Source organism: Ascaphus truei, chromosome 1 (assembly GCF_040206685.1).
Source record: "Ascaphus truei isolate aAscTru1 chromosome 1, aAscTru1.hap1, whole genome shotgun sequence".
Taxonomy (NCBI): Eukaryota; Metazoa; Chordata; class Amphibia; order Anura; family Ascaphidae; genus Ascaphus; species Ascaphus truei.
In genome coordinates, this window is record NC_134483.1 from 399,901,587 (window position 1) to 399,922,110 (window position 20,524).

A 20,524-nucleotide genomic window follows, 5' to 3' on the forward strand; every position below is an offset into this window, starting at 1 on the left:
GCAGCGCTTCCAGACTTCACCGGCTCCTCTGCTGCTGACAAGATATCAGCAACCCCCAGGTCTGCTCTCCTCCATCCTCGGGCACAGGATCCACGCCAGCACGGCCCACAATTTACCCCGCCCGCCACTGCAGCACAGCACAGACTCCACATCAAAAAACACGCTGGAGGGGGGGGGGGGGGGGAGAAACAGCCCGCTACTACCTCCCGTGCGGGCAGCGGGTGCGCCGGAGGGGGGGGGGAGAAACAGCCCGCTACTACCTCCCGTGCGGGCAGCGGGTGCGCCGGAGGGGGGGGGGGAGAAACAGCCCGCTACTACCGCTCGTGTGGGCAGCGGGTGCGCCGAAGGGGGGAGAAGCAGCCCACTACTACCTCCCGTGCGGGCAGCGGGTGCACCGGAGGGGGGAGAAGCAGCCCGCTACTACCTCCCGTGCGGGCAGCGGGTGCGCCGGAGGGGGGAGAAGCAGCCCGCTACTACCTCCCGTGCGGGCAGCGGGTGCGCCGGAGGGGGGAGAAGCAGCCCGCTACTACCTCCCGTGCGGGCAGCGGGTGCTCCGGAGGGAGGGGAGAAACAGCCCAATACTACCTCCCGCGTGGGCAGCGGGTGCGCCAGGGACCGAATATATCAGTGTATATTTAAACTGCATTAAATTCCCCCCACCTCAAGCATTTGTCCGAACTCCAAACTCCTCCATAACTGGATCAGTGCAGTTCTTGTAAGTTACAGGAGCTCCCAATTATATAGGAGGATATATAGAGGAGGAGGAGCAGCAGCAGCAGATGTGCGCACTTCCCCCTCTCCCCACCCGTGCAGAGAAGGAAGGGGGGTTGAAGTCCTGGCAACTCCATTCCTCGTCACAGCCAATCAGATAGAGAGATTTTTTTTTTTTTGCAGAGCAGGGGAAAAGTTGCTGGCCACGAGCCAATATCCGATCGCAGCTGGCGAGTTGGCGACCGGGTTTGTCGAGCACTGTATATATATATATATATATATATATATATATATATATATATATATATATATATATATATATATATATATATATATATATATATATATATATATATATATACCACGACTATTAAGGTTATGGTGGGTAAAAAAAGTGACTAAAACCCTCCACAGTAAAGCATAAAGCAACTGTAAATATTCCTGTATATTCATTTGCATGTCTTAGACAGGTCTGCAACCCTGTCTTTCACCATTATCACCCAGCAAACAGCACTTCCACTGCAGCAAGGGATTCTGGGAAATGACATGCAAATGAGCACACAGTGCCACTTTTTATCTCATGCTCACATTACATGAGCAACCCTTAGTCAATGCATGCTGCTTTAAACACAGCTTTTAAGCAAGGACTTGGGAGATGCAAAGTCAGTTAACCCACTCACATATATATATATATATATATATATATATATATATATATATATATATATATATATATATATATATATATATAACACACACACATATACATATATATATATATATATATATATATATATATATATATATATATATATATACACATATATATACACATATATATACACACACACACACAGACACATATATATATATATATATATCCATGTAGAGGTATCAGTACCGTGTTAGCCGAGCTTCAATAATCAAAAAATAAATAGATGATACCGTTCTGTGGCTAACGAAATGCTTTTATTTGTGCGAGCTTTCGAGATACACTGATCTCTTCTTCCGGCGATGTTACAATGAATGAAGCAAGCAAAAGCTATACTATAAACAGTGTCTATTGGAATGTTATCTGTGCTGGTCCTTCCCCCGGTGTGGGTCGTGTACCTCATCATGTTCATGAAATGCCCAGGGGGCTGCTACTACATAGGTGAGACAGGGCAGGGGCTAAACAAGAGAATGAACCTGCACCACCACAGCATCACACGCTGAACAAGAGACAGTCCTGTTGGCGAACATTTCTCTGACTTTGGCCATAAGATGAACGATCTGAGGGTTGCCATACTCAAAGGTAATCTTAAAACACCGAAAGAGAGACGATTGCATGAATACAAATTTATGCAACTTTTCGGGACTCTTAGCAGTGGCCTAAACAGAGATCGAAATTTTTGGAGTCATTACTGACACAAGTGAACTCTCTTCCCATGAGCGCTATAGGCCATGTCTGTACATACTGTGCTATATGTATGCACACACAGCTGTCTCTCACACACACTTATACTCCTTGTTTTTCCATCCCTATACACCAATAGGGACCACATAGTATCCACACACACTTTTAGTTATGCTACTAACTCTCACATTTCCACACCCACCCACACCATTTATATCCGCTCCCACTCCACACACACCTTTTGTATAGCACTGTATATACTGTGGGCTCTCCATTATGTTAATTCACACTGATACACATTCACACTCTTTCATCGCTTGCTTTCAAGAACCTTTTGACACCTCCAGCCATAAAACACATCCACACCGGGGGAAGGACCAGCACAGATAACATTCCAATAGACACTGTTTATAGTATAGCTTTTGCTTGCTTCATTCATTGTAACATCGCCGGAAGAAGAGATCAGTGTATCTCGAAAGCTCGCACAAATAAAAGCATTTCGTTAGCCACAGAACAGTATCATCTATTTATTTTTTGATTATATATATATATATATACACACATATATATATACATATACATATATATATATATATATATATATATATATATATATATATATATATATATATATATATATATATATATACACACACATATATATATATATATATATATTTTATATATATATATATATATATATATATATATATATATATATATATATATATATATATAATATAATATTACATACATACACACACCAGAATATATGAGTTCTTCAGTATTTGTTGATACCTTTTTTTATTTGGACCAAGAATTTGTGTCATGGGACAAGCTTTCAAGAGTTTTCCTCTCTTCCTCAGGTCAAGCAATACCATAAATATATACACACATATACATACACACTGTGTGTGCGTGTCTATGTATGTGTGTGCATGTTTATGTGTGCGTGTGCGCATGTTTATGTGTGCGTGTATATGTATGCGTGTGTGCATGTTTGCACGTGTATAAGTGCGTGTGTGCATGTATGTGTGCGTGTGCGCATGTTTGCGTGCGCATGTTCATGTGTGTGTATATGTGTGCGTGTGCGCATGTATATGTGTGCGTGTGTATGTGTGCGTGTGCACATGTGTATGTGTGCATGTATATGCGTGCGTGAGCATATATATCTATATCATACAAACACATACATACACACCTAAGCTCCGCAGGGCCCTGTGCCTGCAAAATGTCTCTGTAAAGTGCTATGTAAAACTAGCAGCGCTATACAAGAACAAGCCATTATTAATTTTAATAACACATTGAATTGTACACATTCACATACACAAAAAATTAAATATACATATTGTTTACAGTATGATATATACAGATTTGATTTTAAATGAGTTGTTAATATTTAACATTAACTACACAAGTGCAATGGAATAAGGTTTAATTAATTAATTCTGAGCTACTCTCCTTTTCTTCTGCTGCTGCTGCTGCTGCTGCTCTGACAATTCTGTGGGGAAGATAATGTGACCAGGCAATGACTGATACATTTGTGCTCATGCTCGTGCACGGCTGTGGAGGGGGCAGGACTCACAAAGGGGTGTGCCAGAGCCTGTTACAGAAAAGGAAGGGGTTGTGCCTTTCTAAAGGGTTGCTATAGAAACAAAAATGCTCGTTACATTAGAATACATTAAAAATTGTCTTTCAAAGTTGTTTTTTTTTAAAAAAGAAAATGCTACAAGTATTTTCTCACAGTACAGAACTGATTTATTAAAAAAAACCACACATGCAGGATATTGACTGAACTGCAGCTTTAATTACATATATACCTATATATTGACAAATTTGTTTTTCAAAATCTATAAGGAACTGTTTGTAAAGTTGTAGTTGTTTGGTAATCAATGATTGTAACTTTTATTTGTATTTGCAATTATCCTGTATATATTGATCTCATCCCTTTTTTCGATTTAGTTATATTACATATAGTCATTTAACCAGACATCTAGTATATAGCTGGAAATTTGAATTAGTAGGGTTAACAAAGATGACCCAATTTAGTCATGATTGGATCTATTCTATTATCATGCTGTGATTGGACAGAAAGGCTTTTAAATAGCAGCCTATTAAAAGTACACGTCATCCCCTGATGAAATCCGTTGTATCAGAAGAAACGCGTACGGTTACGTGGTCTAACTAAGCTACGGTGGTGGAGTAGCTCATACGCCAATTGCCAGGAAGGGGAAGATTTTCCTGAGTCGCACGCATTACCCATAACTGACTGAACTTGCTAGGAACCACAGGCTGCTTTTTTGGGTTGCCGGAGGGACGATCTACCGAGTGACACCAGCAGCAGTGAGGTCTGATGTGACGGAGCAAGCGGTTGGCGAGCAGGCTACATGTTGGCGCATGGGTTTACCCATACAATGTTTTATTTGCATTGACAAATTGTGAGTGTGCATTTGTCGTGTTATTGTTATTAAAACTTTGTTATTGGATTTTACACATGGATCGGGCGCTTTTCCTTTTTTTCCCCATATATATATATATATATATATATATATATATATATATACATATATATATACACTTAAGTTTCTCGTACTGAAAGTCCTAACCCAGTGGTTCATAACTCCAGTCCTCAAGAACCCCCAAGTCAGGTTTTAAGGATATCCTTGCTTCAGCACAGGAAGTATAGTCAAAACGACTGAGACACTGATTGTGCCACTCATGCTGAAAAAGGAGTATACTTAAAACCTGACCTGTTGGGGACTGGAGTTGCGAACCACTGCTGTAAACAATAAGATGCTAACTCAAGACACCCCAGCATTTCACAAGGCACTATATGTCCATTATATTTTAATGTCTCCTTACTTAAATGGTATGTGTGTGTGTGTGTGTGTGTGTGTGTGTGTGTGTGTGTGTGTGTGTGTGTGTGTGTGTGTGTGTGTGTGTGTGTGTGTGTGTGTGTGTGTGTGTGTGTGTGTGTGAGAAATGCTGGGGTGTCTTGAGTTAGCATCTTATTGTTTACAGCAGTGGTTCGCAACTCCAGTCCCCAACAGGTCAGGTTTTAAGTATACTCCTTTTTCAGCATGAGTGGCACAATCAGTGTCTCAGTCGTTTTGACTATACTTCCTGTGCTGAAGCAAGGATATCCTTAAAACCAGACTTGGGGGTTCTTGAGGACTGGAGTTATGAACCACTGGGTTAGGACTTTCAGTACGAAAAACTTAAGTGCTGTAGTATACACCTTGCCCAATGTGAGTTTATTTAAATGGTAATTTTAATGGCTATATCAAACTATTATAATAATCATTCACTGTTATTGGCCTGGAAAGCACAGAACCATGCTATCCATATGTTTGCTTCTGTGCTGTATTTAATGTTGTTGTGTTAAATAGATATGTATAAACACCCTTTGCAATTTACTTAGGTGCAATTATAATTGTTATACATTTCAATTGGTTACAGTACAACAAACCAATGGCCAATGTATCTTTCTTTGATTAAAATTATTAGTATAACTAAAGTACATATACTGTGTAATATAAATGTATGCTTAAATTAATATACTGTACTTCTGTACTAACAGAGGATAATGTATTATTCATGGGCAAATGTAAAATCCAGGCAAGGCCATTGTTACTTTATTGTGGGTACATTACCACTACTCATTAAACTCCTACCAGTACTGAATGATTGGGCTTTTATTTGCTATTTATTTCATTTACAACTGGGCTAATTTGATAGTAATTGAACAAATATGTAGGCTTGTATTTCAATGCAGATTTTGGTCTGAATATGGATTATTACCAAATAAAGGCATGCCCTAAAGTAACTAATTTCCCATTGGCAGCAAAGGGGATACCAAATTAAAAACAGAAAAAATATAGAGCCTCGAGTTAATTTTAAGCATGTACTACCCAAAAGTTGCCAACTAGTTATGGGTTTATCATGACTGTCTGTGCACTTCGATCTCTAAAGGGTTAATTTTATAAAACATTTATAAATGTCATGTACGTCCATACTGTATGTGTCAAAATGAAAGCTTATGTTTAAGTGACAGGATTTCTTTATTGTGTTTGGCAAATTGAAATGTATGGGTTCTATTTGATCTAACATAAACAAATTGAGGTTTTAGAAGTGGTGATTATGGTATGTAATATTGTGAGATCCTTTTAAAGACTGTACAGATGTGGCAAATGTTATAGCGTGACATGCTTAACACGCCAGCGGGAGGAGCCCCACTTTAGCATAATTAGTGTCTGCAGTTACTTGTGCTGCTTCTGCTTATAACTGCTACTAGCAACTAAGAAGATAAATGACTGTCAAGTACTGTCCGTGTTTGCTGACGTGCAGGCGTGTGTGTGCGTGCGTGCGTGCATGTGTGTGTAAGGGGATAACCACAATTGTCTTACTCATATTCACATAGGACACTACATATTAGCACTCACACCCTCAAAACCCTCACACTACACCCCAATTATGCTTCCGCTGCCACCAGGATTAATTTAAGGGCCTACACCTTGGGAGTACCTGGTCCCACAGAAGAATATAACAATTAACAAAAACCCAATTTAGAAAACAGAATGGTAACAGTTAAAACACGAGGACAGTCACTTCTAGGGTTATAGGTTCAATTAGAACTCAAAGACTACTTATAACATTTTAGATTCAATATAACAAAGGGATGTTACAGTGCTGGTTACAGAAAAAAGATTACAAAATAACATACAGTATATAGGGTAAAACACTTATAAAATAAAAGCACTAAACCAGAAGCCTATACTTTACCATATGAAGTAGTTTTGGACAGGCACCTCAAATGATTTGGAATAGGTATTGTACACACAGGAGGTCATGGGTTGATGATATGATATCCACATACACAAAGTTTACCCCTAGCTGCATCCCCACTTCTGTGTTTCAAATATAAATTCTTATACCCCACAATCCTTTGATCTGAGAGAGAGTATATCCAGAACTGACAGGCTGGTAGGTGTATACTGTATCTTGATAGTCATTTAACTTTCACTTGACCAGAGACACTTATATGACTGAATGTCATGGAGAGAAGCAAATTCTTTCATTTCCAATTTTTCAGGGAGTATAAAATACTTAATAACTCTCTCCCTGTAGGCAGAGAGAAGGATATTCAGCGCTCGTGCTGCAGATGTAGAAATTGGAAAATCCCTTTGCTGCACATGCATGGAGCGTCTCCCCAGAGGCTCCCACTTCAAAGGTGATCCCCCCTAAAAAGGGGGGAGGACACCCTGAGAAACAGAAAAGAAAAAATGCACAAATGCGCACCAGGGATAAAATTTGTATTGTTTATTATTAAAAAATACACATAAACAGCTGAGAGGATCCAACCCCTCCTCAACTAAGTGGGTTAAACTGCCCAGATACATAAACCATACTTATGGACTCTAAAAATAGAATACCCTAAACAGTAAAGCACACACAATAAAAATCAACAATCAATGTAATAAATAAGCAAAGAAAGTAACAACAGCCCAAGGTAATTTAAGTTAAAACCGCCATGGAGGACTATAGTACCGCTGACAGGGGGAAACGAACACTCACACTGGGGCAGAGGTGGGGGTCCACGGATGACCGCACAAGATCCGGATCGCGGCACCGCAGAAGGTGAAAAAACGCCACTTGTGCCTCAGGCCGGCTCCGTCTCAGCCTCTCAGCAAACACGCGTAGGATGACCTGTCGTGACCTGTACGCGTTTCGCACCACGTGCTTCGTCAGGAGGTCACGTACAGCGTCATCCGTCATGTAGTTAACAGTTTTATGGTACCCACATGATCATACTCAGGAGAACTTCTCAGCTGTATACATGTTAAATGTAATAGTCCATTTGTAACATTGAGTGTGAATTTTTTTTTCAATCTGTCATATTGCAATTCTAGAAGAGAAAGAACTCAGTTTAAAGTAGCACTCTATTATCTGTAGTAGGATAGTGTGGTTGATTTAAAAATATATCTTTATTGAATTAAATGTAAAAATATTGGTGCATGGAGTGGAATAAAAAGATCAATGGACACTCTGTTTGATGACTCAGAGTGTTTCACATATAGTGATGACACCTTGTGTCTAATAGCTGGACCAGTGCCAGCTGTAGCAGGTCGCTACCATTGATTAGACCGCTGTTAGCAGTCTAGAGATGATAGTGTCAGATGTGCTAATAGATGAGTAGTTGCATTCCCCCTGGCCAAAAGAGGAACGTAGTGTACACAGAGGCGGATTAGTTTCAATTGCTATTTGATATAGCCTAGAGCAGCAGAATATGCTGCATAGTAGGAGGGTGATGGTCTGTAACTTTGTTTGAAAGACTCTGCTAATTGGCAAGTCAGCTGTAACTGTTCTGCCTAACCCCTGTTAGGAGTGTACAGCTCTGTCTTTCTTACAGTGGATCCTTGTATTAAACCCCCATGCTGATAGTTGCTGTGAGCAGTAGTCTCAGAGTTCCACTGATGCTGGAATGAGTCAGCTGCAGGTATTCTGCCTAACCCCTGTAAGGAGTGTGCAGCTCTGTCTTGCTTACAGTGGACCCTTGTGTTCAACCCCCATGCAAACAGTTACTGTGGAGAGTAAATTGAGAGTTCCACAGATGCTGGGGTAAGTATCCCTGCTGGCTAATTGTCAGCTGGAAGCATGAACCTTTATGTGCACAGAGTACTTTCCTGGATATTATGCCTGTAATCAGATTAAGTAGATGACGTTCTGAACCATTCACCTCAATAATCGCAGCCTTGTAACTAAGTGTAGTCTACCCCCTAAGAAACAAACCTGACACTGTCCATAAGATAAAAGAGCCCTGGTCGTCGATCGTTTCGCGTCTGCTGCTTTTTCAAGACTTCTGGGCTGGGCTGGGATGACACAAGTTGTCATCACTATATGTGAAACACTCTGAGTCATCAGACAGAGTGTCCATTGATCTTTTTATTCCACTCCATGCACCAATATTTTAACATTTGATTCAATAAAGATATATTTTTAAATCAACAACACTATCCTACTACATATAATAGAGTGCTACTTTAAACTGAGTTCTTACTCTTCTGGTTCATTAATCAATACATTCTCAGTCTAGCACCTTATCTACCCTATACTTTAATTCAGCTTGAGCAGAGGTTCCTTTACCTTTCCTACCCCTCCCCCTCCTTTCCCATGGTATATTGCAATTCTAGTCATTTTTACACTATGACAAATGTGTACATTCAGAGTCCACAGATTTGTACATTATAGCACTAAATGTTCTATAGAACATAAACTATTTAAACTCATTTGAGATTTAAGTAATAGGGAATTTACTGTCCTTTCGGTAACCCCTTGGTCGGTGGTCTCAATGAGGTCTTTGAAGTTTATAAAGCTTATCGCACAGTACTCATTTGGGTACATGCGATACGTCACTCATCCATAGCTGTCATTTTAATATAAACAATGACATAATGTTAGTTTCTGAGAAAACATCATGCATGCCCTTAATTAATTTATTACATAAGCCTATAAATGGAACCTACACGTTAATTACACAGACCCCAACACAAGGGAGAACCTAAAAACACATTTAGCAAGAAGGTTAACCCCTTGTTTGCCACATAGCGTACAATCTTTAACCTTTACATACCTTAATTATGTCAATAACAAAAAGAGACGCTCCTACTATGGAGGTCTGTTTTTTTGTTTGGTTTATCTGTGTCTTGGCATATATTTTAGACGTACTGTAAAAAACATGAAGTTTAAAGAAATATGCTTTGTTGCTTCCATATGAATGTTCTAATGGAAAACAAAATTATTAGTAATAGTCAGCATGGATTTATGAAGGATAGATCATGCCAAACTAACCTTATTTGTTTCTTTGAGGAGGTAAGTAGGAATTTAGACCAGGGTAATGCAGTTGATGTGGTCTACTTAAATTTTGCAAAGGCTTTGGATACGGTTTCACACAGGAGGTTGGTGTACAAAATAAAGAAAATTGGACTCAGTAATAATATGTGCACCTGGATTGAAAACTGGTTAAAGGACAGACAACAGCGGGTTGTCATAAATGGAACTTTTCCAGGTTGCGCTAAAGTTGTGAGTGGAGTGCCTCAGGGATTGGTACTGGGACCCCTGCTTTTTAACTTGTTTATTAATGACCTTGAGGTTGGCATCGTGAACAAAGTCTCCATCTATGCTGATGATACTAAATTGTGTAAGGTAGTAGAATCAGAGCAGGATGTAATTTCTCTTCAGAAGGACTTGGAGTGACTGACAACATGGGCAGGTAAATGGCAGATGAGGTTTAATACAGATAAATGTAAGGTTATGCATTTGGGATGCAAGAATAAACAGGCGACTTACAAATTAAATGGAGATACATTGGGGGAATCCTTGATGGAGAAGGATTTAGGAGTGCTTGTAGACAGCAGGCTTAGCAATAGTGCCCAAAGTCATGCAGTAGCTGCAAAGGCAAACAAGATCTTATCTTGCATTAAACGGGCAATGGATGGAAGGGATGTAAACATAATTATGCCCCTTTACAAAGAATTAGAAAGACCACACCTTGAATATGGAGTACAATTTTGGGCACCGCTCCTTAGAAAAGAAATTCTGGAACTAGAGAGAGCGCAGAGAAGAGCCACCAAATTAATAAAGGGGGTGGGAAATTAACTTACAGTATGAGGAAAGGCTAGCTAAATTAGATTTATTTTCATTAGAAAAGAGGCGTCTAAGAGTGGAGATGATAACTATATACAAATACATTCGGGGACAATACAAGGAGCTTTCAAAAGAATTATTCATCCCAAGGGCAGTACAAAGGACTTGGGGCCATCCCTTTAGGTTGGAGGAAAGGAGATTTCATCAGCAACAAAGGAAAGGGTTCTTTACAGTAAGGGCAGTTAAAATGTGAAATTAATTACCCATGGAGACTGTGGTGGAAGGTACAATAGATTTGTTCAAAAAAAGGTTGGACATTTTTTTAGAAAGGAAAGGTATACAGGGATATACCAAATAACTATACATGGGAATGATGTTGATCCAGGGATTAATCCGATTGCCAATTCTTGAAGTCAGGAAGGAATTTATTTTCCCCTTATGAGATATCATTGGATATCTGGGGTTTTTGTTTGCCTTCCTCTGGATCAATAAGTAAGTATAGATATAGGATAAAGTATCTGTTGTCTAAATTTAGCATATAGTAGGTTGAACTTGATGGACGTACGTCTTTTTTCAACCTCATCTACTATGTAACTATGTACAGTATATGAGGCATCATTGAATAATATTTCACTTGTGTTTTATGTTTAGCTTCCTTTCGATCAATATACTGTAAATACAAAGATAGGATGAGTATCTCCACCATCTAGAATCTAGATGGTGGAGATACTCAAACTATCTAGACTCTAGATTGAACATAGGCTGAACTCTATGGACATAGGACTTTTTTCAATCTCATCTACTATGTAACTATATAATTGATCTGTACATGCATATAGTAAACACTGGCCTGTGGGAAGTTATTTGTAGGATGGAATCACTCAAATCCTCTTCAACCCTTTATTGCCAGAGGAGTTGCCAATTCTTTGATGAGAAGCACATTTGTTTTGAACTTAAAGTAAATAGATGATTGTTACAATCCCTATTACTATATATTTGTTTTACTTAGTTTTGTTAATGACATATTTCAGTAATATCTTATGATCTGTACAGTGACTCATGTCTTTCTTTTGGTGATATATCCCTATCCCTGTTTAAATAAAGAAACCTCAGAGCTCTGAGAATCCAGCAGAGAGATAGTTAATTGCAGTCACTCAATTAACTAGTCTCCACCTAGACTAATGAGAGCTCTGTAAAAAAACTCATGTGAGACACAGGTTAGATATTCCTTCGCTCACATTTGGGCGGACAGAAGGAGAAGAGAAGCCAGCACACACACACTGTCTTGAGCACAAAAGCTGTACTGAGATCAAGACACCCAGAGACCTATATTTCCCGGACACATAGGACCCTGGAACCTGCCAGACTGAAATGGAGGGCCACCTGCTTAAGGTACTTCCTGAGACTTTGGTATGATAGGCTGGTAATGGGAATATCCCTCCAGTCCTGCATATAGGGTCTGGGGAAGTAAGTCAGTCCTTACAAAGGGATAGGGGTTTGTTATTTTGTTGTTTTTGTATGTTTTGCCTAAATAAAGGAACAGGCTCAATAAAGCCAAGATATAATTTCACCCTAAAACATTCTCCATTTGCATACTTCTGCACACATCTCTTACATATGGTGCCAGAAGTTGGGATGACACTCTAACTGCTGGTTTAAGCCTGCTCATGGTTATGGCAACACAGTAACCCTCCAGGCTGCAACTGCAGGCTAGGCCCTGCGCAGGAGTTTAACCCCAACACTGCCTGTTCCTATCAGAATTTATAGTGTTGAGGCCAGTGGAAGGCTATAGCCAGGGGCACTAGGCTACACTTATATAGGCTTCTGGTAGGATTGCTGATTTAAAGTCTTTCTATAGTGCACTTACTGCTCACTCTTATCTTCTGTTCACAGCAGTGTGGGATAGGGTAACACAATGTTAACTATGCAGCAATGTCAATTCAATTAACTATTTGTAGCTGAGTCCCCTACCCTGCTCAGGTACAGGGAACTGGCCAGTTGCTCTGCGGGATCACGCGGGATTAGGGGTAACCGTGCGGTGGCCACTCCAGAGTTTAGCACATACACAGTGGCCTACGAAGCGGTGGCCATCTTGGATTGCCTGAAAGGGGCTCTACAGGACTACAAGTCCCAGAAGGACTAGCGCACAAGTGGCCATCTTTAATCAAGGATATCCTCCACAGGGCCCGGAGGGATAGTCAGTCTAGCAGGAGCCGGCAGAGAGGATTAATACATCCAGGGTGCCAGTAGCCCCTGGACTAGGCCAGAACTCTGCCCTAGGCCCCAGTTAGGCCCTTAGACACCTGAATAGCAGTATTGTAGGGAAGGCCTCAGAGAGGGACCCTTCCCATTAGAACCTGTTGCGGCTATCCTACGCTGGTGGATGGATGTCCACGTGGTTTACTGCGGCCTGGGACCAGGCTGCATGTGGCAGCTCTGGAGAGGATTACTCCGACTGGAGCTCGTGACGCGGACCACTCCTCGGCTAAGACGTGAGGGGATTGTTGGAGGCCTCGCGGCGTGGGACAGACAACACACGGCTGCAAGCAGCACCTGCGTACTGGAGTACCCAGGCAGGTACCCAACTTGCATCAACATATCACAGGGGTTAGCGCTACCTCACATTTGGGTGGGATTGCTGGGACGGACAACAGGAGTTATTGGTGCCACGGCACCCTCAGTACTTTGTGGGAACCACTCAGTGTTTGGGGTCACTGCACTATAATGTTGTTACCTAGTATTGTGTGTTATATGTGTTTCGTATTGTGTACAGTAAAGATCAGTTCTGTACATTGTGTGGTGTTATGTTAATGCTTACTACTGTTGTATTGGTTCCTGTGAGGGGTTATCCCGCCAACGCTGGGATCCCTCATAGGTGGAGGTGCTGCACACAATGAGACACAGCTCACTTCAGGCTCCAAGAAAAGGAGGCTCAGGCCTCCTGTGAGTCTACAGGACCAGCATCACGCGTAGTCGCCTGCGTAGTTTCCTTAGGCATATGGAAAGGGGGCTACAAATGCATCAACTTCCATTCAAGTGAATAGACGCTGATACATTGTTAATTGTGTGTGCCATCTTACAATATGGAATAGATACATACAACTGATTAGCTCCATAAATGTTTTGTACAAGACAAGAAGTACCAGGTGCCACCTGTGCTCACACTACTCCTGTCTAATGTCAGAAGGAAGAACATTCTATGTACTGTAGTCACAGAACAGGCCCACCAAAAACCCTAACTAAGTAAACACAAAATATGTAATTCAGCTTTACCTGTAATCCTTGTCACTTAGATTAATATTCAACTCAACTCTAATCTATAATAAGCAAAGATACAATACAAAAAATATTCTTATCCTTTTATGCTGCATCTTTGTTTTTACAATTGTTGCAATCGTATACAGGGCATTATTTTTATAATGCATTTAGTCTAAAATCTCCTAAATTGAAGGCATTAGGCTCCCATTCTTTCATTTTATTTACACTTTAATGAGAATATGGATTGAGGCCACTTAACAGTTTTCCTAATTACAGTATTTGCATTTTTGATCTTGATGTTAAGTTTAGGGTTTAGTAAAGGGTTTGTAATTTCCTGAGGGGCTGTATGATTTGTTTTTAGTGTCGCTACTATTGTCATTGTATTCAAAACTTTTGAAATTGGGCAGTACAACAATGCATTTTTCCACATTCTTATATAGTAATAATTTGCAAATTTGCATTATTTTATGAAAAATATAAATCTTAGCTTGTACATGTAGATAAGATGTGTTTGATAAATATCTTAGTACACAATCTGCTTAGCCATAGACATTTTATGAAAAAAAATCTGCGCTTTAAACCAATAACCACTGAAATGTGTAATACTCACATGACATGGTTAGTCATATAGAAAAAAATGCTATTTACAGTAGTTGCAAGGCCAAACATACGGTAACAAAACTATGGATGACTGCTAATAATTAGTACCGGCTATCACACTTCTGAGGTTATTTACAAAGGTCTCCCAGCTACAAAATCAGTGCAAAAGTGATGCACCAATTGATCAAACAAAAACTCAAATTGCTTTCAGTTGAATTATTTATAAGTATGGTATGTTTTTTCACACTGGTTTTGCCCCAGTTTTGAAGCTAATGTAGGTTAATGGTGGCATAAGATGTAAGAAGCTTGATTAACAAGCTACTTAACATTTGTCACAGCAGTAAAATTAATTGTTTCTTAAAAATTGCTGTGCATCAAAGCCAATTATTTTTTACATTTCTACATTAGGACCTTCTATGAAATTCATAAGATATATAGTGGAACGGGAAACAATTTTAGTAAAATATTATGACCATCGGTTCTAATAATAGCATTTGGAATGTCCCTAAAGTACTAGATTTACTGCACACATACTGTAAGAATGTTTCTTCTTTGTTTCTGTTTTATTAGTTTCATTGGATGAAAACAGAATTGTTATTGAGCTCCACTGCAATTCTGAAAGCTTCCCACAGCACACTCCTACCAGTACATACCGTGTCTAAGTCAAGAGAAAAAGCCATTTATAAAAAACATATTGCAAATTAGAATTATTTAGGAAAGCTGTAATAATGTATTAATTAATATTACATACAGTATAATACGCAAACTCACTTTACATTTGACATGTAAGCTGCTCACTGCCAAAACACATTGCAAACATTTCTTTCTCATTTTTTTTTTCTGTTTGTGTTACAGGAGTACAAGATCCCCAGCATGAGAAGATTGTTTCAGTTTCTTTCAATGGAAGTATTCACAGTCCCAGGTTTCCTCACTCTTACCCACGCAGCACTGTGCTGGTATGGAAACTGGTAGCACTGCATGAACACGTAAGGATACAACTGACCTTTGATGAAAGATTTGGGCTGGAAGACCCAGAAGATGACATATGCAAGTAAGTGACTGGTGTTTGTATCAAACAAGATCTGAACAGCTGTGTTATCTCAGAATGGGACATTGGGTCATGGTCGTCTCACCGCGACCGAATGACCGCTGGTGTTCGGAGACAGTGGGACCCTCTGCCGCAGCCAATCTGCCGCTGGAGCCTTCTAGGAGAAGGTAAGTTTTAGCAGTTAGGGTATGGGGTTAATATTAGGGTTTTAGTGGTTAGGGTAGGGGGTTGTTGTAGGGGGTTAACTTTAGGGTTGTAGGGTATGGGGTTACATTTAGGGGTATTAGTGGTTAAGGTAGGGGGTTGTTGTAGGGGGTCAACTTTAGGGGTTCTAGTGGTTATGGTACAGTATGGGGTTAAATGTTGGTGTTTTAGTGGTTAGGTAGGGTGTTGTTGTAGGGGGTTAGGGTATGGGGTTTATCTTGAGGGGGTTTTATGGGTTAGGGTAAGGGGGTTAGGGTAGGGGGTCTTAGGGTTAAGGACTTAGGGTAGGCACTTACCTTAGTGGCAAAGCAGCCAGTGGCGACAGGTCGCAGCAGCAGGGTGAGTCATGACAAAGCGCTGGTGCTGGCATTCGGTCACGGTGAAACGGTCGCGACCAAATGTGCTAGACCGTGTTATCTCAGGTCAAGTTGGTCAATGGTGGTGAAACAATGAGCAAAAATAACAGGTGTTTATATTTTTACATTAATTGCTGTATATAAAAAGCACTAGAGGTGTAGATTTTCAATGTGTAATAAGATTCTAAAATGTACATGTGTTAATTATATAGAGATACTGTAATGTGTTTTCTCTCTTAGTAGAAAACGGTTGAAATATGGCTCTTTGTAGATATATATTAAATCAGCTATGCTTCAGAAGCATATATGTTTTTAACATTTGAGAAAAGCTTCTTATCATTCACTTACTGTACATTGTACCTTCTAGTTTAAAGTAAGAGGTCAGAGAGGAAGTCTAAGATTTGAGGAGAAACAGCTGAGTGCTTTACAGGACTTTTTACTTGTGATCAACTCGTAATGATTAAACACTAGTCAACCAGCACTAGAATGTTACATTGTGGGATTATTTTCTCCTGCCATATGTTAAGTGTATACTCATAATGTCAGTGCATAAGGCTGCGCTTATAGTGCAGTCGACGCGACGTCGCAGCAAAACAAATGTATTGCCGCCATCGCGTGCGCTTATAGTAAGTGCGACGCGACGGGAGCAACGGGAGCAACGCTTGCGGCGCTAATTCTTAAAGCAGGTCAAATTTGATTTTTCAGAGGCTATCGCCACATGTGACATCCTCTGAACCAATTAAAGACTTGGTCGCCCGTGACGTCGCCGGAAAGCGAAATACAAGTTTTGCTAGCTGCAACGGCAACGGGTGACGTCATCCGTCGCATGTCTGTCGCCGTCGCGCGCACTATAAGCGCGGCCTAATAATCTGCAATGGTTTTTAGTATTTAGTGCATTTACCTTATTTGGTAGTGGTATGTTTGAGTATTTGGGGGTTATTCATCAAACTGATAGTGTTGACTGGGGCAGTATCTCATGGAAACTCCCATTGAAGTCAACAAATTCTATGCGATAGTACCCTGATCAGCATAACACTGTTCTATAAATAACTCCCTATGTATGAATTAAAATTGGTGCAATCCTGGGATAAAAGTTTTACAAAATTCAGTGACTTTCAACTGAATTTTGTTCTTTGATGTACCCAATGCTGCATATTCACCATCAATGTCTTCAGTTTTACCCCCAAGAAATACTGACATACAACATTAGTACATATGTTGATACAATGGATCTCATCAGATGTGGTCCCTTTTTTTAGGTGTTATTTTTTGCTTCTGATTCCTCTCTGTGAAACTCTGATGATGAACATATCCCCCAGGAAACTATTTGTCAAAGTCTCCTGACAAAACATGGGCAATGATGCTGCAAAAACATCACACAAGATGTATTAATGACAACATTCCAATTTTCTATTTTTTTTTTGGAGAAGTGTTTTGCACCAATATTGCTTCAGTTTTGCGACTCTCTTTAATGTATAGATACTTTAGTGAGTAGTATCTACTTACTGTAAATATATTGCTCACATTGCAAAAACACAATTTTTAAAATGGCATCTCATCCAAATGCCTTTGATTTAGCTTTTATGAAATTGTAGATGTGGAATATATAGTTTATACAGTCTGCACAGATGTTTGAATTGCTAGGAACACTGCATACCTAATATTAGGCAATACATACAGTATATGGAAAAATATACATGAATACACTAGTCTTGAATAATGTTTTCTGGTGCTGGATGGTGCCTTCGCAGAAGACTGTTTAGTAATATGGCCCTCAATCTTAATGATACTTAAAGAATTCCATACATATCTAACAACTTTGAGTCATTTACAGCTGAGACTTTGAAGTAGGTTTTTTTTTAAAATTTAGTTTCCCTTATGATAGTGTAATCAGATTTACTCATACTCAGAGCTAGGTACTTTACGGGCAGTCCCACCAGGACTAAAATGAACAACAAAGTGACAGTAATAAGTAGATTAGTTTAATATAGGTGACTTACACTCGTATCATTTTAAAACGTTAAAGATGCAGACCAAGCAATATCCTACATGTGTATAAATAAATCAGTTATGTACTAGGAAAAAATACTTGGAGCATTTAAAACAAACAAAAAAAAAAACAATTCTGAATGATATTTTTAATGTATTATAATGTAATAAGCATTTTTTGTTCTTTAGCAACCATATAAAAAGTCACATCCCTTTCCTCTTCTGAAACAGGCTCTGGCACACTCAGTTTTTAGCCCACCTTCTCTCTAGCAGTGCACTAATTGTTCTTCCTCACAGAACTTTGCATCTTTGGTCCTCTTCTGCTGCTGCACTGACAGCCATTTAGTGAACTCCCGAGCCAAATCTTTGCTGATCAATCACAGGAGAAAGGATCGATCGGCAACTTAGCTATTTACTTATCATTGTGTGGATTGTATTAATGCACATATTAAAGGGGAGGGGGGGGGGGCAAAGCAAAAGACAGCTTGGACTGCTGCTTTAAATGTATCTTTGGTACTCAAATTCTTATATGATCTTTACCTCCTCTCTATTATACTGTACGAAGACTTTTCATTGAATCTCATTTTTTACAGTGAAAATGTCACAGCCAAATTATTGCCATTTTATAATACACAATAAGGTATAATTACACATACCGTATAGTTGGTGTGACTATAAGCGGATGATAAGATATAAACAATTACAGCATGTGCAATGAAAATAAAAACAAATTGTTTAAAGGACGCAAAGTGGTATCATCACTTTAAGGACGATTAAAAAAATTTTTTTTTTAAAAGAAGCCAACTATATTATAATATATTATGTTATGTATGCTGTGTTATATTTGACCTGCAATTGCTTTTGCTCCTTAAAGTGAACCCTAGCCAACATTATTCATTAAGCATAAATGTGTGATCAGGATGTGGTTTACATTAAAGCTAAGAAATGTCCTAGTTTACCCAGGACTGTCTTGTACAAATACACAAAAAGGTGAAGAATGCGGTAACTGTAGAAAGTCTATAAGACTTGTTAAAATCAGCCAAACGATGTTTTCCTTGAATAAATATTTAGTATAGCTTCCACTCTAGCTTAAATACGTTGCTGTCTCTTATAAACCTGTACTGTCTGGATACTCACCTCTTCAAAGGCTCCTTTTCCCATACCAAACCATGTGCTAATATAGGTTACGTTAGGCGACAACCTGATTGACATACAGATACAGATTTCCCATTTTCCGATTGTTGGCTGTAAGCCTCGTCCTGTCTGGTACTAGAAGTTGCTTGTTTGCCAAAATTAGACTACTCCCTTCTGCAGAAGAATGCATGCGAGCACAACATACAAAAAAGCTCAGTTCTGCCTCCGGCGATTCGATAAAACTGTGCAAATGTAAACCTTATGGCAAGGAATATTGTGGCAGCAGTTTAATTGAGTCTAACCGTTAAAGTTGTGTGCTTTTGTGAACTGTAATCTGCCGTTTTATCATAAAACAAAGCCTATCACATAATACAAATGGGTCATTGTTTAATCAGAACAGCTCAAAATAAAACACAATCTGAGCTCCGTATTCCATTTTCACCGAAAGAGCTTGAGGGCCAAAGAGGGTGTTTTATTTTACAGGCTTTGATTTAGAATTCAAAAGCTGATAAGTTGGTACGACGCGTCAACATCTTCTCGCAGCAGCAGCAGCAGCAGCAGCAGTCTACTCAAAGCAAGAGTCAATCATCTTTAGCCACCTATATAAAAAAAAAAACATAGGGGAAAAAAAGGTTTCTTTAGATGTCATATTGTGTCCAGTCCTTATTGTAATGGGTGCTCACCACAAACAGGACGGGACTGCGAGGCCGAGGTAGGGGTTTTAGTGTACACCGACCTCAAGACGCGAGAGCAGCTGGAGTGCAGAGTGATAGTCGTATAGCCGGGTCAGGGTTGGAGAAGTGAGAATAGTTGTGATACTCGCCGTGGTCAGGAGTTGGAGAAGTCGGTGGTCGTAGAGAGTAGCCGGGGTCCAGGGGTAGAGAAGGCAGAGGTCCAGATGCAAGCCGAGGTCGAGGTTTGGAGAAGTCTGGGGTCCAGGTACAAGCCGAGGTCAAAACACTGAGAGACAAGACAGGATCAAAATGCAAAAGGCAGCAGGTTGCTTGGGGTAAGCACTTCGTTCAGCAACGAAGAATTATGCTCAGTCAATTTGCCAGAGGGCGGGCTGAGAATTTAAAGGCCAGGTAGCTAATGAGCAGCCAGCAAGCAACTGCCACAAATTAGGAATTAGGTATGAAGTTAGCCAAAGAGCAAATACTATAGACTATCCACAAGAATTCTAGA

At 39.8% G+C, this 20,524-nt stretch overlaps 1 protein-coding gene across 1 annotated transcript in view; it reads left to right on the plus strand.

The window, feature by feature from the left end:
• PDGFC (platelet derived growth factor C) overlaps positions 1–20,524 on the plus strand; it is a 375,277-nt gene that overhangs the window by 186,650 nt on the left and 168,103 nt on the right. Inside the window, exon 2 of the mRNA XM_075612664.1 lies at positions 15,464–15,659. Coding sequence (XP_075468779.1) covers positions 15,464–15,659 — 196 coding nt within the window. The remainder of the gene's footprint in view (positions 1–15,463; positions 15,660–20,524) is intronic.